General features: G+C 41.5%; 1 protein-coding gene across 3 annotated transcripts in view; it reads left to right on the top strand.

The window, feature by feature from the left end:
* Positions 1-18217: 18217 nt before the first annotated feature.
* Positions 18218-22703, top strand: part of EPAS1 (endothelial PAS domain protein 1) — a 78364-nt gene continuing 73878 nt past the window's right edge. For 2 of the 3 annotated variants that reach the window (XM_052685407.1, XM_052685398.1), the window contains exon 1: positions 21505-21599. In XM_052685407.1, the coding sequence (XP_052541367.1) occupies positions 21520-21599 (80 nt within the window). In that variant the 5' untranslated portion in view covers positions 21505-21519. Of the gene's footprint in view, positions 18537-21504; positions 21600-22703 lie in introns of those variants that run through there. The other variant, XM_052685425.1, reaches the window with a different exon arrangement.

The raw sequence follows: 22703 nt of genomic DNA, 5'->3' as shown, positions 1-22703 counted from the left end.
ATGGCAAAGCCACCACACTGGATGAAGATGTGAGGCCTGCTGTAACGCATGTAGCATGATGGCACTTCTTCTGTTTTAAAAGCACACCTAAGAATACTCTCTTGCTAGCTTGTTCCAGTTTTCTTGTTTCTGCTATGTACTATGATATATACTGGCAAGGAGGAAATAGGCATTCTTTTTTTAGTAGTGAGATAAACCCTTGCATAAAAGAAACAATTATGTGTGATGGCATACAGGAAATCATTAACAGCCATATACTCTTATCTAGCCATAAGCGTATCAGTTGTTCCTCATCAGAGCTATCAAACCTATTCTTCTGAAAGTCTTGGATGAGCATTCATGTTCTGTTGCCTAGTAGTCACTCTCTTGAACTGTTGATAAATAACTAAATGTCATAAATGGTTTAGTTAATGCTCTTTTTCCCAAGTTCTTTTAGCATGTTTCTTAGCTGTTTTGATCTTCTGAGTACCTAAATGACTTTTCTCTTGATCAGTGTGTTGTGTTAAAGATTATGGATTAAAAGACTAATCAGTAATCTGCAAGCACTGAGATCTGAAAATAAAGTGGCTAAAACCTCAGTCTGTTGGACAAAGGAGTCAGGACAAAGACATTAAAAGTAGGACTGTGTTTTGTTGGATGACATTATCTACTTCCAAATTTTGAAAGAGTACAGTATTTGATTGTTTGACATGTGGCCCTCCTCTGGACCTGCTCCAACAGGTCCCTGTCCTTCTGGTGCTGGGGGCCTCAGAGCTGTACTGCTGATAGGGGCCTCACCAGTGCAGCATGGAGAGGGACAATCGCCTCCCTTTGACTTGCTGGTCACACTGCTTTTGACGCAGCACAGGACATGGCTGGCTTTCTGGGCTGCAAGTGCATATCTCTGGCTCATGTTGAGTTTTGTGGGTTTTTGTTTTTGTTTTTTTTTGTCAACCAACAGCCTTAAATCCTTTCCCTCAGAGCTCCTTTCAAACCAGTTTCTGCCCCAGCCTTTATTTGTGCTTGGGACTGCCCTGACCTGGATACAGGACCTTGCACTTGGCCTTACTGAACTTCATGAGGTTGGCACAAGCCCACCTCTCAAGTCTGTCAAGATCCCTCTGGGTGGTATCCCTTCCTCCTGTGTGTCTCAAAAAAGATCTATGTGCAGAGATCACATACACAAAATGTAATGCTGTGAGCAGTTGTGGGACTCCTGTAAACAAAACCCTGTCCAGAGAAATAATCAACCTAGATATCCTGTACACTAGTTTTGGTTGAAATATCCCTACACTTGGTGTATCTCAATACTAACAATGCTGAAGACGTCTGTGACAAGAAGATACATTAGTTTATCCAGGGCAGACAGACTCACTGATTCCTTGTGCTTCCCTTATACATCTTAATGTGCTTTTCTTATGTAAAACATGACAACAACAAAATGATTGGACTGAAGCATAGTTGTAGGATTTCCATGGCTTTCTTGGTTATATATCACAATACTGTAAACAGATAAAGAACATAATATTTTTTCAGGTTGAGAGGACAATACATTTATACACTGCAGTCTTATTTACTGAGCTATGAGAATTTATATATGATGTTTCCAGGACAGGAAACTGTAAGCTAGTGTAAATTGACTGAGTTCATTTATCATGATGCTCTGCAGATCAGAGGCATCTGATCTACAATGTCTGAGCATCAGCATGTATCCTGTCTTCCTCTGTCAGGAAGTAACTAAATGCGACCTGTGCAAATAAATTAAGAATACAGTTTCTTATGCTGTAACCACATTTGCTGGCCACCAAAGCCAGTTTCTGCCTTCATGTTAATACATGCTGTGTGCAAAAGTTTGGTTTATTGTATTGTTATGGGAAGCAATTGATTTTTTAGGCGTCTCTGAATTTATAGTATTCATTATAAAATCAGGAATTTACAGGACAAAAGCTTATCTGCTGATCAAGTATGCAAACTGGAACTGCTGCCTACCTCTGGAATTTGTGTGATATTTAATTTAATTTCCACTGCAGTTAGCAAAAATCTGACATTTTTATTTGAGAATTGGTTAAAGCCTGCAATTCCTTGTTATTACCCTGTTAGCTGGGTGACTGTGCAAGGAAATAAACTTGAAAATGATCCTAAATATAGCGAAAATATCAAATGACTTTTGTGATAGAGATTCAGCTTCAATTACTTCTTCTGATTTTCTAGCTTCAAAATGATTTATGTATTTATTTTAAAAAGAATGATAGTGATTGTAAGAACTTGTTGTAGAGGCTGAGAACCTTAGGATCTGTTGTATGGGCTAAAGGACATATTGTCAGGCAGAGTAACAATGGAATCCCCCTGAAGATTTGCCCTGTTGTTTCTGAATATCAGATAGTGTCTATATGCAAGTATGGATATTGCTATTTAAACACATTGTGTTAATTTGTATTTTTTTCTTGCATTTCTTTCACTTCTCCTCCTATCCAAGAATTACAAGGAAAAACAGTGTAAAAGACAACAGGAAATGGTTAATAATTCATCACTTTCTGCAAACCATGACTAACATATATTTAGATGCCTGTTTGTTTCTGTTTTAGTCCTTAAATGGCAGTATCAAAATGTACTGTAAACAAGAGATAACCTTCCGTGAGACAGCTCCATTAAACTCCTTCTTAGAATTTTTCTTACAATTGAGAGAACATTTAGAAAACTAAAGAGCTGACCAATCCTTCTAGGAAAACAACAGTTGACAGAGGAGTCGCCCTATTTCGATCAACCACACACATACACATAATTTTTTTTTAACTGATTAAAGAATACTTCCTCATGCAGTGCAGTTGGAGAACTTGGCAAGCAGTCTACATTTAAATGGAGTACAACTATCTTTTCTTCCTTTGGACTCTCTCAGCCCAGCTGTAGCAACTTCCTCCCTCCGCTGGCTCAGCTTGTTGTGCATCAAGTACCAGGTGGAGTCTGGGGCTACAGCTATTTACATCACAGATTTAATGCTGCTCTTCCTGTAAAATTTTATGGATTTTTTTCACATCACTGAATTCAAATATTTATGCTTGCAAATAGAGAGGTTTATTGCAGAGACAATAATATAAAACTCTCAAATAAATATATTTTGTTCTTATTTTAAAGGGAACAATAGGAAACCTGACTGATAACCAAAAGATGGCACATCATAATAATATAGAGATGTATCATCTTGGCTGCTGCCCATGGCAGCAGCTTGTAACGGAATTAGTCACAGCTAGAAGTTCATCATGAGGAGGTTTGTGGCTAACACACTCTGAAACCAGCTGCAAAGTCTCAGAGGCTGATATCCTCTCACCAGGACAGAAGGTCACTATAGTGCTTTTCATTTGTACTCGGGTGTATGGTAGTTCAATGACACTTGTGTCTTCCCTTCAAAACCAGTTTTTCACTGTTCTTTCTTAAAGAAGAGTAGGCAGTGAAGGAGGCATCTGACACCTCTGTCAAAACTCGCCAGACAATTTCAATTCAATTAACATTTGGGTGTCATAACTTTTAGTTTAACTGCATAGGATAGCTTATCTCTATGCCACAAACTTCTGCTCAAAGGTAGTTCTGCACAGTGATGATGCTAAGTGCTTATCTCTTTGTTTTTGTAAGTACTGTGTTGTACCATCTGAGAAAAACCAAAAGCTATCACCTGTATACTTTTGTTGGACTTCTTGTGAGGCAGTAAATTACTTCAGGAAAGTTGGGTCCGTGTGTATCTTCTACTGAGGCTTGTGTGCATGCCCTTTCTGAAATACACATGGGCAGATGACTCAGTACAGTCATTATGTGGTACAGAAACCTGACAGATACTTCTGGCCATGTGTTGGCCTCTGTGTCTGCCACCTAGCTCTCCCCTAATAGGAGGTAGAAGTTGCTAAATACGTTTTTAAACTTGTTTAGAAATGTGTGAAAAAGTACATGCTCTTCTACTGTTGCAGCAGCAACTGAGCTCTTCAGAGACCTCCACTCCCAAGTCTTACCGTGGTTGTGAATTTCATGTAGTAAAAATGAGCTCAATAACATTCACGTGGTTTTAGGATGTTTGTTGATACCATAGACTTCTCAAGAGATTCTCCACTATTACTAACTAGAGTACTATGTTAAGGGGATTCCTTCAATATATTTACTTCCTTTCTTCAAAAGAATTGGGATATAGTTCCACTCTGTCTGCTGTGTGCAACAGATCACTGGTGTTTAAGGATTTGTCAAAGCTGGTGCCTGGCTTGCGTTGCACAATAAAAACAGTGACAAGTTACTATGGGAAAATGGTATATGGCTGTTTCATGCTGCAAGCTCTGAGCAATGGGTAAATACTAAACGATAGGTTTTCAGATGCAGAAAATGAATACTCAGCATCAGGGAGGAGGAAAGACATGATGTAACTTTAATATATTTTCTATTAAATCTTAATTCCTCTTCTATTATAAAATTAGTGGAGAAGAAATGGTGGGATTGCTTTGATCACATTTTCACTCTCTTCCAATTGTCCATCTTGTGAGCCAGTGCCCTATATGCTTTTTTTTTTTTTTTTGTCAATTTTGCACTGCTGAATGTGGGCTTTCTAATGCCAACCACAGGAAATGTAGGACCAAAGGCACCTGAAGAGATGATCTTTCAGCTGTACTTCTGTTCCCAGCAGCTACTTACACATCTTTTCTGAGAAGTGCTTGTCTAAGTTAATGTGTCAATGTCTAGTCACAGCTCATTTTATTTCTTCTCTTCCTATTATTAATTAGTTTTCACTGATGCTTGAACTTGTATAACTTAAGTCTCAGTTCTGTCCTTCTCACCACAGCTGGTGATTAGCAGACATTATCTTTTTTCTTTTTTGCAGAAGCCTTTCTACATTTGAAGCATGTTATTGGTTAGCAATTAAAACAAAAACAAAACAAAAAAAAAAACCTTCTAACATTTGATCAATCTTATTGAATTCTTATTGTCTGCTGTTCTTTCTCTGGCTATGTCCAGATCTGAGAAACAGAATGGCCATGACTTCCTATCTGCAATTGAGTTCTTCATTAGGATGAGCAAGATCTGTTGCTGATGGATCCAAAAGAACTGTTGTTACTGTTTCCTTCTCCAGCAGATTTGTTCAATTATTTTCTATATTCTGGAAATATTTAAGTGAAGCCTAGCAATCTCCATGTAGTTTCCTTCTCACTCCTTTTTCCTTCTCACTTCTTTTTTTTTTTTTTTTTTTTTTTTTAACACTCCCTTTTTAGAAGCAGCCACCAAGTTTGTTTTTTTTCCAGTTTTCTTGTACAGCAAGCACTCCGTTAGCTTCAAAAGATAATTCGTGGAGATTCCAAGCTTACATTAGCCAAATCTGTAAGCACTGTATGATGAAGACGAGGTGAAAGCTTTTTAACTTAAGTACTCCTTTACTAATTCTTTCCCTGTTCTACTAGTTACGTAATCCTTGTGACTAGTTTGCTATATAAGCAACCTACTCAAGCTGGCTTCTGGCTGACGCAAAGATGCTGTTAAATGTTTCAACTTCCTTGGCATCAGATCAGGTGGCTGATTTGTCATTTGGAGTCTTCACTCTATTTTTTTCATAGTTCTGGTGAGATTTCCCTAGGAAAGTGTTGCGATGTGCTCAGAAAGTTAATACTTTTTGAGCTGCAGTAAGAAGGTTGCCTGTGCTGAAAAAGCTAATGACTAATGCATATCAGTAAGCTGATGACAGAGTACTTTCAAGAAGAGAAAATGAAAATGATAGCACCAGTGAGGAAGAGGATCTAAAAATATGACTTAAAAAAAAAAAAAAATACTGTTCACTTAAATGTAAAGAAAATGTAAGAATAAGCAATGATATTGAAAAGACTGGGCTTTCATATTTTTGTTCTCTGCTTAAGAGAAATCTGGGGACATAAAAATGACAGGAAGAAATCCAAAGTGTTTCAGTATCACTTATAGAATCATAGAATCACCAAGGTTGGAAAAGACCTAAAAGATCATCCAGTCCAACCGTTCACCTATTCCCAATAGCTCCTACTAAACCATGTCCCTCAACACAACATCCAGTCTTTCCTTGAACACCCCCAGTGTCGGTGACTCCACCACCTCCCTGGGCAGTCCGTTCCAGTGCCTGACCACCCTTTCTGAAAAGTAATACTTCCTCATGTCCAGCCTGAATCTCCCCTGCCGTAGCTTGAAGCCATTCCCCCTGGTCCTATCACTAATGACACGAGAGAAGAGGCTGACCCCCAGCTCACTACAGCCTCCCTTCAGGAAGTTATAGAGAGCAATGAGGTCTCCCCTGAGCCTCCTCTTCTCCAGGCTGAACATTCCCAGCTCCTTCAGCCTCTCCTCATATGGCCTGTGTTCCTCCTTTGTAACAAAGGAGGATACAAAACAGAAGTTTCTTGACCTGCACATTAGCAGGCTCAGATGACTTGCTCTGAGAGCTGAATGGGTCTCTGAGATGCTGATTTCTTCCCCCTCACCTTTCTCAAATAGCTTTTTGAAACCATGGAAAAGATGAAGAGATTTGGCCAGAAACACTGCAGCATCACTTTTAGTACGTACATTATGGTTGCATTCTGTGGAAAAATAAACAGTATGCAAACTGATAAAGAATTAGCAGAAGTTAGTGCTATGCAATAGTACTGCAGTGTGACGTACACCCCATAAACAAAATCTTCCTGGAAGTTTTGCTAACAAAAGCATTAGTATTGTAGTAAAGTCTTTTTCTTCCTATAAAACATCTGATTTGTCATACATTATTTCAGTTATTAGTTAGAGTGATCTAATTGAGTTGCAGACACTGAGTAGGTTAAAACTGCTTGACTGGTAGGTCTCAAAATGTGACCGTGCATAGGAACTCTTTCTGGAAAGGTTTCATAATGTCTAACTTACTCCAGCTCTGATTGTTTTAAGGACTGAGCACAAGAATTGCAGTTTGTATCAACAAGATTTTCTACATTTGCTCTGTATTTGACATGGGGGATGCTTTTATAATACTATGCAGTTAGTCTGGTATAGAAATTGCAGGAGATCCATCTCTAAACAACCAAAAGAGCAGACAACTGTGCTTGTAATGGATCAAGAAAGAACATAATTTCCTCAAGAGTCAAGCAGGAGCACAAGAGCTGACTAGGCAACAGATCGTGAGCACCTCTCCAGGAAAAGTGAATTAATTTGAAAAAATCTTATTTTTATTTAGAAACACGTGACGATAGAAGTTGTAAAAGACAAGCCATTTCACACTTAGTGTAGGTTTGTAACTGGGAAGTTAAACATGAGAAGTGTTACCGAGAGTTACTATGTTTTCTCACTAAGAATTTAAAATACACTAGGAAATTTCCCTGGATATGCCTTTTTATTGGCTTATATCTATGGATTTATGACAACTGTATTCAGTGAGTCTTTTAATTGGAGCTTTTTGAGTAAAAGGAAACTATCAGTTTGAGAAAATCATAAAGGGCAGTGGGGGCAGAGAGAACTCGCAGAGGAGTCTGGAATGGAACTTGCATTTTTTTTTTTTAAGAGGGAGGGAAGGAGGGAACAGGGAGTGAGGATTTAAAGGGCAGTAGAGAGCAGGCGTCTCATCATTACTCCTGCGAGACATAAAAACTAGCCCTGACAGGCGAACAAAGCCATGGGACTGGCTGAAGGGATAGTCCTGTGGCCGTCTCTAAAGAGTGCTTTGCTTCCTTCCAGCTTGGGTGCAACTTTAAGCTGCTGAAGATCCCATTTTCTTTTTTATTATTTTTCTTCCTTTTTTTCCCTCTTGTTTCTTTTCGCCTTGCTGTTGTATTCTTGAGTCCACTACCTGCTTGAACCCTTACTTTGTGGCTGAAGTTTCCATGTTGCTAAAATGGCATTTCATGGACTGCTTTCTGTTTGAAACTAATAGGAACTAACCATCCATGCTGTTTCAAGACCAAAACTCTTTGCTACAAAATGAAAGTTACCCCATATAAATAGGGCATATGAGCACTAATCTCTGATTTTAGGAATAGGCCTGGTTTCGTTGTGATATGTGCTCATAAAATCAGATATTTCATGCTTACACAACTTCTGGTCTCAGCTCTTTTATCAGGATCCTTCATAATCTATGTTTGTTATCTATTGAGGAAATTTAAGTTTTGACTTATACTGCATTTTTATCTCTCAGGAGATTAATTCTCTTTTGTATCCCAATTTTTACTAGGAAAGAATTGAAAATTAACTTCAGAAGACACATTTGAGTCGTCTTTCTGTTTTTCATTGCTTTAGGTTGCACGGTAAGGGATATCAGGTGTTTCCTGGGGAAAATCACTTTCTAGAGTATATGCAGTAACTTTTAGGTGAATTAGCTAGTGAGTTGAATGTAAACTTCTCTGTTACATGTATTCAGAGTGCAAAAATTACAGATCACATCAAAAAGCTTCTGTTCATAATTGTCTTTCAGAATAATTTAGGAGACAAAGCTACAGAACATATAAAATGAAGTTTAAATAAAATACGTTTTAAAAAAACCTAATTCACATTAGTTACAAAGCAAAAGCCATGTTAACATTGGCATAATTCAGCTTCTCAGAGAACTGCTGGAGTCATTTGTCTGCCTGTAACTTTGGATATATGCCAGCACCCTGTGTTAAGCCAAGTCATATGAGCTTCTAGTCAATGAAGGACTTCAGTTTTTAAGTTCTTTCCTGTGCTCGGAACAAATCAGGGCTTATTTAAGATGCTGATTTCCCTGTTGTTACCTTACCTTTGGATGCTGCTACAAAATATGAAAGGTTGTTTGGTGTTTTTTTTGACAATACAGTTTGTGCAGGCTTTCAAAAGCTTTTCTAAGGTTCGGGTGCACTGTGTGATGCAGCTTGAAGGACTTCTAGTAAAGTGTAAAGTGCCTGGATAACTAAATCGGCACATGGAAACATGATTCTACAATTCTGTATCAGAAGTGGTTTTGAGCTGAATTGTTGTGATACCAATTGGTGGTATAATTTAAAAATCCTGCTGCTTTTATTGAAAGCTTGTGACTTAGGAAAATCCAGCTGTAATCATTTAGCCTAATGAAAATGACTGGCAGTGGAAAATGTCTTAAACTGGCTGAGGCAGATGCCTTTAATGTTGGAGGGGGGAGGAGACAGGCTGTTTTCAGAGCCATAATTTGTGTTGATGTTCTATAGGACTCTTCAAGCAAAGTTTCCACCTGTGTGTCTCTGAAAACTTGAGTGCAGTATTTACCTGTTGCTTATTGTTCCCTTCTGATGCAAGGCATGTCTGTGGTTCTGCTATACTTGTCTCAAGGTTGGTGACACAATCCAGGGAGCAAACCTGTTGAGCCTGTCAGGCTGGCCAAGATTTTGGGCCATACTGGCCTAACATGCTCTGTCCGCTATTTGAAAAATGTAGTTGGAGGTTTTAGCTGGGTTCACAGTCTCCCTGTTGGAAAACAGTTCTCCTTCTTTTTGCTGCTGCACTTGTGTTATGAATGGGACATATCAAATCCATAACTCAACAACTTCCATGGCTTGATCAAATGCAAAGGTAGATGTAGAGCACTGAAAAAACTTGTTGGAGAATGGAGAGCTTGGAGCATTTTTTGTAAACTTAATTTGAAGGTGGCTGAAGGATGATGCAAGTCTTTGGTCCAATTCCTTTGTCACTGGTGCAGACAGAAGAAAAATCATGTATGGAATCTATTTTACTGAGGGTTTTCAGATACTTGAGATCTAATTGCAGTTGTCTGTATCAATGTAAATGAAAAGTGACTTGAAATCAGTGATGACCTAAATGATACCTGTGTTATCCCTAGTTTTGGTTTTGTAGAAATATAAGTGTTTCTTCTTGTTCGTGCTGCTGCTTGTGTATGCAAAATTGGAATTATTAATTTTATTTGAATTTCATTTGAATGCATGTGTCCAGACCAAATACCATGTTAGACTAAATTGTTTTGAGTTCATTGTTAATGAAACTAAGCTGGAATGACTCTTCTAATTATCACTCTTACAACAACTGAAATTCAAGAGTTAAGTGTTAGGGTGGTTTAGTTTCAACTTGGGATAGAAGTGTTTTCTTCGGAGCATCTGATACATGATTTTGGTTACAGGAGAAAAACATTGTTGATAATGCAATGAAGTTTCTAGCTGCTGCTAAGCAGTGTGGTAGAGAGACAAGGCCATTCTCATTGAAGGGCCCAAGTTGCTAGGAGGGAACAGAATTAGGACAATTGACTTAAGCTGGCTGAGGGATATTCCATACTATATGGCATCATGCAGAAGGAGTTTTGAAGGAGATGGGATTTCATCTCACTCTCTTTCTCTCTCTGAGGGGGCCAGCTGGACTTTGGTTGTGGTGTGCTGGACAACTGCTTGTGCATAACTTGTGTATATGAATGTATATAACACAGTCATAACTGTTATACTTTTCACTATATTAGTTTTATCTCATCCCAGGAGTTCTAGTTTGTTAGGTTTTTTTCTACTCTCTCCCCTATCCTAGTGGGATGGCAGGTACGGCAAATAACTGTGGTGCTCAGATACCTGCCAGATTAAACTTTATCATAAGTTGTATGTTGTGATCTAACGTTAATGAAGAGCAGTATGTGCAGTCAAGGTCATTAGTGGTGCTTCATGCAAAGAGTGTAGCATATGGAAACGGAAGGAAAATACAGAAATCAGAGTGGGTTTTGGGGACAGTATCTCATGTTGTCAGTACTTAGAGTCTATTTTCATTCTATGACAAGGTGACCTGTTTAGTGGATGAGGGTAAGGCTGTCGAGGTCTACCTGGACTTCAGTAAGGCCTTTGACACTGTCCCCCACAACATTCTTGCAGAGAAGCTCGCTGCCCTGGTGTGGACCGGCATATGGGTGAAACACTGGCTGGATGGCCAGGCCCAAAGAGCTGTGGTCGATGGAGTTAAATCCAGTTGGCTGCTGGTCACAAGCGGTGTCCCCCAGGGCTTGATACTAGGGCCACTTTTATTTAACATTTTTATTAAGGATCTTGATAAGGGGATTGAGTGCACCCACAGTAAGTTTGCAGATGACACCAAGTTGGGAGGGAGTGCTGTTCTGCCTGAGGGGAGAAGGGTGCTACAGAGGGACCTGGATAGACTGGATTGACAGGCCAAGGCAAACTATGAGTTTCAATAGGGCCAAGTGTTGGGTACTGCATTTTGGTCACAACAACCCCAATCAACCCTACAGGCTTCGGAATGAGTGGCTGGAAAGTTACCTGATGGAAAGAATCCTTGGTATACTGGTGGACAGTCAGGTGAATATGAGCCAGAAATGTGACCAGGTGGTCAAGAAGGCCAATGGCATCCTGGCTTGTATCAGGAATGGTGTGGTGAGCAGGACTAGGGAAGTCATCCTGCTGTTGTATTCAGTGTTAGTGAGGCCTCACCTCAAGTGCTGTGTTCAGTTTTGGGCACCTCAGTACAGAAAGGACATTGAGGTGCTGGAGCAGGTCCAAAGAAAAGCAATGAGGCTGGTGAAGGACTTGGAGAATATGCCCTATGAAGAGAGACTGAATGAACTGGGGCCATTTAGTCTGGGGAAAAGGAGGCTGAGGGGAGACTTTATTGCTCTCTTCCGACATCTGAAAGGTGCTTACAGCAACAGTGGGGTTGGTCTCTTCTTACTGGTGACAGGATGAGGGGAAACGGCCTCAAGTTGCTCCAGGGTAAGTTTAGGTTGGATATCAGGAAACGCTTCTTTACAGAAAGGGTTGTTAAGCATTGGAATGGGCTGCCCAGGGAGGCAGTTGTGTCACTATTCCTGGATGTGTTTAAAAACCGTTTGGATGTGGTGCTCAGGGACATGATTTAGCGGAGGCTTGTTAGTTAGGGTAGTATGGTTAGGTCGTGGTTGGACTCAATGATCTTTAAGGACTTTTCCAACCTGAGTGATTCTATGATTCTATTCATATTTCCAGTAGACTTACTTGAGGTGTTAGTGCCAAATGAGTCCTGCAGTGGTTCCCCAAAATAGAAGATGTAAGGGTGAAGGAGAAGAAGATGAATGCTACTAGCACTTTAAGTAATCAGGGTACAGTAGTCACAGGAAGTTTGAGGAGATATCTCAGGAGCAATTTGGTTGTTGCAGAGGTAGGTGCAGGCTGTGTTGCATGTGTCAGTGAGACCCCAGTCAGTCTCTTGCTCTAAAGCACTCTTTCATGGATGTAATATTTCTTCATTGACTTGGAGGGAGCTAAAGGGAGACTTAGTTGAGGTTATCTTCTGTGAATATCTTTTGCTTTCTGGAATTGGTTGAGACTTAAATTATTCAGAATGCATTTGGGAATTGCCCAGAGTAACTTCAGGCTTGGATTTCAATATCCCCATGAATTTAAAAAAAAAAAAAAAACAAAAAAAAAAAAACACCTTTTTTAGAGCAATGAGAGAAAGGTCAAGAAGTCTAGGATATCTAGTAATATTTTCAAATGATGCAATGAGAAACAGATCTTTTATATATATTTTTTTCTGACCATTTTCAGTTCCCAGTATAGGAACTTTTTGGTCAGGGATTTACCATTTTTGTATTGCAGTATGTGGAGAATTTTTTTTTTATTCTTCCAGTTTTACTGTAATTTGTCAAATTCTTTAGGTAACAAGTATCTACGGGGTTAACAGGTTCAGTGCTTTTGTTGAACGTCAGTAATTTAAGAATTACTATTTCAAAAGAAACAGTTTTTGAGATCTTTATTTAGAGTCTTTGAGGAATTAAAATAGTACTCAAACTTGTAGAAGTAACTGCCAGAGATGAAAAGATTTAGGAGCAGCATTTCCAATGGTATTTATGTTCCTACAATAAAACACATAGATATATAAAAGAAACGTAGTCTGGCTGGTTTTAAAACCCAAAGCTCTGCAGTGAGCATGTTGCACCGGCCCTAAATAAATGTTTGTTGAGTGACTGAATGTTAACTACTAGGCAATGGTATTGGTTTCAGTGTTGCAAAAATCTTCCGTCACAGCTTCCCGTCTCTCTGGACATTCATCCAGCACACAGTGCTCTGTGGGAGGAGAGCCTCATGTTTATGTTGCTCCTCCTCCTGTGTGCAGACAGCTGTTTCATGAGCTTAGGAGCTAATGAGCATTAAAAAACATTGCTGCAAAGTTTGGCTTTTAAGATCCAGGGAGAGGAATGTTTTCCCTTCCCTTCTGAACGTTGCTATTGTTTTTGTTGGCTTTGAAGAAGACAAGTCTCTGGTCTCGCAGCCATGCTTCCTTTGGAGTGCTACTGTTGCAGAGGATGCTGTGGGCCTCTGCAGCCTGGTGTGGGCACTGGCAGCTACTGGGGGACTTGTTGAGAGCTCAGTAAATGCAACACCTAAATGGGGCCTATCTTGCACAAACACTGGGAAAGAATTCCTGCAAATGAAGGCCAAGTCTGCTTCTGTACTTCTTTCTCATTAAGTTAGTCTACTATTGCATTATATATACACATAGATAGATAGATAGATTCAGATTATATAGATAGATATATATGCATATAAAGATTCAGCAACACGCTGTGCTCCTAGATCAAGCTCACTGTGTTTAAACTTTGGTGTGGCTGTCCTGACTGCCTTGGTGTTCTTGGTGGTGTTTGCACTCAAATTGATGAATCAGGATTCTGCTTAGCAAATGTATTTAGCCTTTACTCTTTATTGTAACTGTGAAACACAAATGAAAAATGTTACTGTGAAACACACTATTTTCACAGCATTTTCAAGTAATGAGCTATTGAATGTCAGGGGAAAACCCGAAACAAAAGCCACCTTCATTTAATAAGCTGGATTGGTTTCTTGGTTGAGCTTTCCCAAAATTTCAAAAGGGTAGTTCCTAGTATCATGACAGAATTATTTCTGAGCACTTATTCATCATCAGTTTTCTTCAACTGAGCCTATTGCAACATATCACTTTCTTTGCTTCTTGACCTTTGCTTGGAATAGGCCACAGGCATCCTCAGTACATAAGTTTGAAAAAAGCTGAAAGATGAGCTAATTTAAGCCTTTTAAAACTTCCAGGTTCATTCCCTATGTTTTGGCCATTGTGTCTTTTTTTATGGGATTGTGATGGCTGAAACGTCTGGAATGTGTGTGTAAGTAATCAGTGCCTCAAAATACCTGAGCTTATCAGCAAGCCTTGCTCAAAGGTGTGCACTCAGTATTTGGAAGTCCTAAGACATGTCTTTCTGTATTCCCTCAAAACACTTCAAACCAGCTGTTCCAGTACTGCCTGTAGACTGTGTGTTGTTTTCCGCGTAGGATAACAGGAATGAGAGCTGTTATAAACTGTTGGTTGTTTTATTTATTTATCTTTCCTCCATACAGAACTATTTAAAAAAAAAAAAGGCAAAGAAATCCCGCAAACTCCATGTGTGCAAGTTGTGCTCCCATTTCCTAGCCTGAGAATTGGTTGGTGCCACAGTGCAGAAAGGGCACAGCTACTGATTGTGCGGGAAGTGTAGTTATGCTGAAATGCAGCTGTGGGTTGCTCATTATGAAGGACAGTGTAAGTGAGCACAAGTGACTGGTTACACAAGAAATACTTTTTTGTTGTTATTGGGGCTTGGTTATTTTTTTTGTTTGTTTGTTTGTTTGTTTTTTGTGGGGTTTTGTTTTTGTTTTTGTTTTTTTACACTTCAGGCATTTTTATCATGTCTCCATTGGAGTAGTCCCCACTTTCTCCTATGTACTTTTGTCTTTTATCCGGTTTACAGTTACCACTTTTTCCTCTTCAAAAGTTAGATGTTTCTCTCTCTCATTTGCTAACATACATAACAAACGTTTTGAGGCCATAGCTTATTCTGGTATGAAGAAGTGAAGAATCCCATCCCTTTTCCTCAAGGGATCAGCTGTGTTGCAATAACAGGACTCTCTCCCCTTCCCTTTCTCATAAAAAGTTGATGCCTGTGATAATAAATAATTATCTTGTTATTCTGCTTTTTGGTGGTATTGAGGAGCCAAAGGGAAGAAAAAAACAATAAATAAAAAAGAAAATTACCAGGGATTGTTAATGAATATGAAACTCTTCCTCCTCTCAAGCTGCTTTTAATTTTTATCGTAACACCTTCTTATAAGGGATGGCGTAGTCATGTATCCCTGGAGCATTAACTGCTGAACAATCTTGTCTGTATGTTTTACCAATAACCTTTCGGTATATACAGGCACACATACAACACAGAGCTCTTCCTTCACAGCTGATGACTATGCACATTCAAATCAGCACATGTGCTAATTTGGCTGATTGATTGCATGTGTATGTATAACCGGTGAATATATGATATAGCATAAGTGGTCTTAAATCAGTGGTGTGTTTCAGAATGAAGGGCAATACACAGGAGCCTGCTTGCTTCTTGTCCAAGTGACGAAGCATCCTGCCTTGGGATGAGCTGAGCTCCAGTGGCCCACTTCCTACTGTATGCAGATTTTCTAAAGTCTCAATGCAGTCTGACCTGACAGTGAATCATGAAATTTGACCATGGTTTTATTTTTTGTGAGGCTTCCATTAGTATTCTTCCTGGAGTCTAGTCTAAGAGAGGTTGACATAAGCTAATTCCCTGTTGACTTGAGGAGCCCTTTGGAAACAAACCACTGCTATGCTGGCAGATGATAACAGGTTGTTTTCAGTGCCTGTCATCTGAAGATTACTCTTAGGAAATCAAGAACTTACTGTTCCTATAGCATCTCTAAGGCATTCACATGGGAACAATGTGGGTCACCTCATGTAATTTCCAAAACAGAGAGGACAACAAAACTACTTATATTTTCTCTGATTGTGAAGGGCGAGGAAGCATAGCTAGATGAATTGCTGTTACGTTGATGCTATGTTGATTCTGCTGCAGAACTTGACGGGGTGGGTTGAACAGAAGCTAACCCCTATTAAGCTCAGCTCATGAAATTTCCTGAATACTTTTTCTCCTTCCATGAGCTTCCTTCCAAATAATGTCTACCTTTTGTAAGTTAGCTCTAAAATGTGGCAAGTACGGCATATAAAATGTAAGGAATAATATAGGAATACGAAACAGAACCCATAAGGGGATGGCATTAATTGAGAAGGCAAGCTGTGTTTACTGTCTTGAACCAGAACTGTCTGAGGTTTCTTTTGGCTTTCTTGGCAGTTGTCATCTCCTGTAGATTTCATATTGCATCTCTAGAGTAAATGCATTCACAGTGTGGCTTTTCTTGATACTTGTAAGAGTCTAAGAACAGGGAAAGTCTACCTTATGGTGGAAGACATTGTTAATAAATATTGGCTGACAGTAAAGGAGATTAAAACAGTAATGAGGTGCAGTTAGAACAAAATGATTCTACTGTTCTCCAGCAAGGAAGATTTCTTCCTCTCTGTAGGTGCCTGATTTCTCAGAATGCATTAAAAAGAGTGACATTGCTATTAAAAATCTCCCTCTCTGAGTAGTCATGGGAAAAGGAGGAAATTCACAGTGCAGGCTCCAGAGGGCAGGACATTTGTTTTTCCTGTGGTCAAGATGGAGAGCTCGATTGCCAGAAATAACAGTATAGACAGCTTTTAGGAACTGAAGTTGTGATGGAGATGTGAGAATCTCTCAGGCCTGCTTGCTTTGTTTTAGTGATGCAACAGATAGGTTCTAGTTGTGCTGGGCTCTGCTCTGCCTTGTAGCCACTAGTGTCTCCACAGAGGAGGGCAGGCTGGGATTTGGAGTGCCACTTGGATGTGATGCTGCAAGGGGGAACTTTCAGGCCTTGTTAGTAAGAGAGCCAGAGGCTAAGGCTGCTGCTCAGCTGTGCGATATCCACGCAGACAGAGCCAACAAGAGCTGGGTCAATGGGATACACCTGAAATACTTGAAATTTACTGAGTGGTTTGGAGTTAGCCAATTGAAATGCTTGTCTTGTCTGATTTTTGAAGGCAAGTTGTGTATCCAAGTGAAGTGCTCTACGATGCAGTGAGGAGCATTGACATCAGCAGAGATCAATGCAGGACCAAGAGGTCTATTTAATCTAGGAAATGAGTGACCTGGCTCTTTGATCCTGTTGCATTCTTTTATTCCCAGAAGGCTACATTTAGTCCTGGGTACACAAATTCTGTTTAACTAAGTTTATTTAGGTTTTAAATACTTGTGGGTTTCTTTTGTTTAGGCTCTGTTGTATAACAAGAAAACAAAAACAAAAACCAAACCTGTTACCACGTAATTAGGCTGTTGCTGTGTAAGCATGTGTAGCCCTATTCAGAGCCAAGAGCAGAATATGCAAATTCAAACCCAAATACATTTCTTTAAATATCCATATGGTAAAAAAGAGAACAAACCTCTGACCCATTGTAAACAAAACAGCCTAAGATATGGCATAGGAAGTTGCTCCCATTTGTATGACCATCTAGTTGGGCTCACTTTGCCTGCAGTCTGCCATTTTTGAGAAGTATGAGAAACCTGGCATAGCTTCATGCAAAGGTGTATATTTGGGATTGAGATGGAAAAATGTAAGGCACTCATTAGAAAACATGAGGATAAGACTGTGCTCTGTATGGTGATGGAAGATAATATAAGAAAAGTCTTCACTCCTTAATCAGCAAGATTATTTACTTTGGTGTAAAATAAGTAAGTGAACCCTTTCAGGTTTTTGTACTGACCCCACAGCATGGTGTAGCAGGTGCTTGTGATGAGCTAATCTGTAGCACTGCTCGCTACAGCCTGCAGCTCGTTGTGTCTCAGCAGCGGAGTTTTAAAGCTTAAATAACAGGAAGGCAGCGCGATAGAAAACAACAGTGCCAAACAAGCCGGGGACAGGCAGCCCGGTCCCAGGGCAGCCTTCCTACCGGCCGCTGCTCTTGCATGCCGGGACAGCTGTAATGCGCACTGCCCGAGTCAGCAGCTCCGTTCATACAGGTGCCAGCCGTGCGCGTTGTTTGCTCGTTTTCTTTTCTTTCATTATTATTATTTTAATGCTTTCTAAACACGCACACTTTTCCCACGCAGAGGTCGGAGCCGTCCCCGCCGAGGCGGGGCACATGCGGCCGCACTTCAACCCCCCCGGGAGACACGCAGGGACGTAGCGGGCTAAAGCCGTCTTATTATGGGAAAGAAATAAAATAAGTTGTAAAAAGAAGAAAGAAAGAAAAAAAAAGGGGGGGGGGGGGGAGAGGGGGGAAGGTACGCAACGCATTCCGGGGCCGGGTGCTCGGCTGCCCCGCGGTCGGGCGGGTGCCGGGGCCGGGGCCGGGGGCGGGGAGGCCGGGCGCGGCGGTGGCGGCCCCCATTGGCGGGCGCGGCGGCGACGACGGGGCCGGGCCGGGGCGGAGGGGGCCGGCCCTGCCTCCGCGACCGGCGGCGGCCCAAGGTTTAAAGTGAGAACTTTCTGCGGGCGGTGCCGAGCCGCGCAGCCTGCCGCCGAGCCGCTCCCGCCCGCCGCGTCGCCGCCGCTGCCTCCCCCGGGCGGGCCGTACAATCCTCGGCAGTGTCCTGAGACTGTACGCCCGCCTCGGGGGCGACCCGGCACAGCCGGCCACGCCGACCCCGGCCGCCCGCCCGCGGAGCCCCGCGTCCCGCGTGCAGGTGCTGAGCCCGTCCCGGCCCGAGAGGCGGCGCAGGAGCCGACAGCCGCCGCGATGACAGCTGACAAGGAGAAGAAGAGGTGAGGAGCGGCGGGCGAGGTGCTCGGGCCGCTCCGTCCCTCTCGGGGCCGCGGCTGAACTCCGCGAGGACCGGGCGGGAGGGGGGGGCCGCGGCTCGGCGGTGTTTGGACACCCGCGGGCGGTCTAGATGGGAGCAGTAGGAAGGGACCCGGCCCGGCCGCCGCCCGCAGCGAAGGCGCTGTGCCCGTGGTCGTGCTGCGGGAGTTCCCGGGCAGGTGCACCTGGGAGCGCGGTTGCAGAGGCGCGTTGGCTTGCCGTCGGTTGCGGCCTCTCAAGGTGCGAGTGGACCGAAGCATCTTTGTAGCTAAACGTACCTTTTTGCCTAGAGGTGGTTGGCACGCCATGCGAATATATGCAAATAGTACTAGCCTAATAAATTTCATTCAGAACGACCCCGCGGCCACCTCGTGCTGGGCGCTTAATCAGAAAGAACCTGGTGCGTCCGCGGAGTTCCTCGTGTGCCACGCGTTTTCTAGAGGGTCGGCGGTGCGAGCAGCGAAGCCGGCGGGCAGTACTCAGTGCGGGCCGGGGGCCGGGGCAGGCCGGCCGTCTCCCTTTTGCTCCAGTGAACTATTCTATGGAGAAGTAACAGCAACTTAGTACGCTTCTGTACTCGCTTCAGAACGTTTTCCCTGCTGATTCTCGAGGCTGAACATCAAAATAAAGCGCTCGCGATCGCCAGTTTACAATAGTGAGCACTAAGTGAGTGAATAAAGGTCCACGAAACCTCAGACAGGGTGTTTATTCAGCCTGTTTTCTACAACAGGCAGTCACAAGGCTGCTTCTATTATTGGCTCAGGTTGCGCTTCTGTTCTGACTGTAAATTGTGTTCATAAAAGATGTGATTTGTCGAGTAAGAATTTTATCTCGTTATTTGTCATGTGTGCCTTCCAGCTGATGATGCACTAAACTCTGGTTTGGGTTTGTAGAAAGGCTGCTTTTTTATTGAGTCACTTTGTGATCGTGGAATAGGGGAGCGACCGTCGTACATCCCATGCGTTTCCCACGTAGCCCGTCTCCATTTCTCGAACTGGAATGGTTTACAGTTAGCAAATTATCTTCGTTGTTACTTCTTCTTGGCTTCAGATTTCTGTGCAGAGCCTAAAACGTGGGTGCATTGTGTGTCCCCACTGATCAGAGAGAGCAAACAATTGCAGTACTGTAAGGTGTGCTTTTAAAAAGCATGCTATAGAAGTTTATAAAAGTTAGAAGAATGAAGCAGTAGAGTATTCTCAATACGCAAGCTCCCTGCCTTCATTGCATTGCTTCTTTTCGTGAGAAACTCTTAATCTTTTAGGGTTTAGCATTCAAACATAGTCAGGGGGTGAGTGCTGCCTGAGGTTGCAGAGCAGCACGCTGAAATTCTTGTAAGGTACGACGTAGAAACTTCACGGAGCTGGAAACCGAGTGTTTGATTGCTAATCTCTGCTCTGTCCCCGATTTTCCGTAAATATGGTGACATTCCAATGACAGCTTTCTGTCTCTCTCCGAAGTAGGCTAACTGTTGTTATCTGGCTCGTGGGATTGTTGTGTAAATTGGTGCTTGTGAAAGAACTGTGAGCGTATCACATGAGTGATTTAAGATACCGTGCCTGTGTCTCTGTCTGTCCAAATATATACCTCAGCCTGTAGGAAAAGTCACACTCTCTAGCATATTGAAGCAAAAAACATATTTTTCTTCATTTTTGCAATGGCCGAATAGATTTATTGCCTTGAGTTCAACAGTTGTGCTTTTCGCTCAATTTCTATCCAGATATACAGCTGGGAACTCTAACCTGACTGGCTAATGGCGCTTATAAATCGATTTCAGGGAAAAAAAGGTGGTGGTGGTAATCTGGTTTACCGGATTTGCAGGCAACTCTGGCACATACGTTTAGAAGAGCAGTTCTCTTACTGTTAAACAGATGCTCTGTGGAAGATAATCTTTGATTCTTTTAATGGGCCATTTAAGTTGAAGAGCATCCTCAGGTTCTCATTTGGAGCTTTGTCTGTCAATGAGAAAGAGCAGTTGCTTTCCCTGGAATGAGTGCTGTCGTGCATTTAACAATACTGTGGTCATTGCTTACCTTTAAAACTAGTTGAGATTAACACGATTATTATTTTTAACTTCACAAAGAATTCATTATCTAAGCTGTTTTAAATACCAAATATAGGAAATTGATGAAGTGTAAGAATCAATTTGATTAAACAATCAAAGGTGGGGAGGGAAAAGGGGAAATAAAAATAATCCTGTATTTATGAATTATTTTGCAGTACAATGACAATTAGTAAATAAGTCTCAATTTAATTGAGACAGTTTTTAAAAATATCTTGGTATAATTTTAAATTATTCACTCAACATGTGTTCCCGTAAATTTAATTTGAGGGACGTTATCATTTTGTTAGGATTGGATGGTTTGTCAAATGGACTGTTGTGGACAGATAGTAGTGTATGTTTGAGAAGAGTTTGAGACCAGTCTCAGGACTGATCTGGTACCACTGAATAGAATAGATAATTTGGTTTGGACTTTGCAACTGTATTGTCTCTATTTTTCTAGGAGTATGAGAAATAAACCAGTTTTGCATCTTATGGAGATTCTGTAACAAGGATTCTCACGTAATAACAAATTTGTGTTTTGGACCTGAAGCTCAAAAGGAGTCTGTACTGTAACCCAAAAGATGTAATATTGTGTAAATCTGTTTAACTTCTTTGTGTCTAGTGAGTGACAAATGAGAATTCTCCCATCATCAGCTAAATAAGTGGTTGCTTTCAATTCCTCTTTCACATTTGGCTTTATTAGCTCTTGAGGCCCTTTGACAGACAACTTGTGCCTCAGTTTCTACTCATATTTACTTCAAGAGAGTGATTCTTCCAAGCTGAAATCACTCTTGGCTGTTCCTCCCAAGGATGAGGAAATGGTCCTGACACCCCATGCTCCAGAGCTCAGGTAGCTGCTTGCTTTTAGTGGATGAATTTGGATGCCAGGAAATGCGAAAGTTTGGATGGGCCAAGGTGTTAAACTGCAGCTTTCAGGAAATGTACTGTCTCATTTTATAGCACCCAGTATGCTTTCAGTTTTAAGGTAGGTCGGGATTGTCAGATATATTGCGTGTTGTTTATCTGTTATGTTGTGATGACGATGGATTAGATCATTTACTTGCCAGTATGGATTCTTCCTTATATTCTTGTAAACCTCACTGTATTTACTTCAAGATGGAGCTTTGAGCACATTTCTTAGCAGACTATTGCAGAGGTGACTCAACTGTATAAAGAAAGAAACCCAACGTCACATTTTGTGATTACTAAGCATTTGCCCATGCACAGCCCTTGCATTTAATTTACTCTTGATTGCTTCTGTGCTAACATCTGCCCCACAACCTCTCTTACTGAAGTTATCAAAAGGAGATGTAATCTCCTAACTTCCCGATGAGCCATCTGTTTGTTGGATGTTAACAACGTGACGTCTAGATTTATGCCTCAGCACCAAAAGGGCAGGCACTTCAACTTGCACAGTTCATCTTGAATGACTGTGGCCAGTTCAACTGTGGAGTGACTGGACTTATGCTGTTGTGTTGTACTGGGACCAACAGACTCTGCTTTCTGCTCCAAATCACTTCTGTACATTGTAGTGTTCTGTAGTGTTCTGCACTGTGGCATACCTTTGGAAACTGGAACTGTTTGCAGCTGGTGTATTCTCTGTCTATAACCCAGTTACCAGCTGGAGGGATCCAGCAATTTCCCTTTCTTGTTCTAATTCAAAACAAATCAATTTTAAGTTCCCTTTGGAAGGAGATTAAGTGGTGAGTAAAAGACATACCTGAGCTGGAGGCTATTGTTGTAGGCTTGCTATGGCAATTATAAATTCCTGAGAAGAGATTTATATTGAAAAGTAATAAAGCCTTATTGGCAACGACATTGCCACTGCTTTGAGAAGTCTTGAGTGTGACATCTGATTTTTGTCCTGATTTCTGTGGTATTTCTACAGATGTTTTTTCTACCATAGGGCAGCCCAAGGGCTGAATGAGGAAAGCTAGGCTATAGGTGTGTACATCTGCTTCTGTCTGCAATGGCATGTAACAGGTTGTGCTGAAGTCTGATTTGGCTTCCTGGTCTTCTTGAAAAGCTCAGCTTCAGCTGCCCAGCTCCTGGAGCTTCCATCCACAGAGTTGAAATGTTTGAGCTTAAT

This window comes from Tympanuchus pallidicinctus, unplaced genomic scaffold, assembly GCF_026119805.1.
Source record: "Tympanuchus pallidicinctus isolate F22 unplaced genomic scaffold, pur_lepc_1.0 scaffold1, whole genome shotgun sequence".
Classification (NCBI taxonomy): Eukaryota; Metazoa; Chordata; class Aves; order Galliformes; family Phasianidae; genus Tympanuchus; species Tympanuchus pallidicinctus.
The sequence above is the reverse complement of the archived record's forward strand: the minus strand, read 5'-3'. Positions and strand labels throughout refer to the sequence as shown.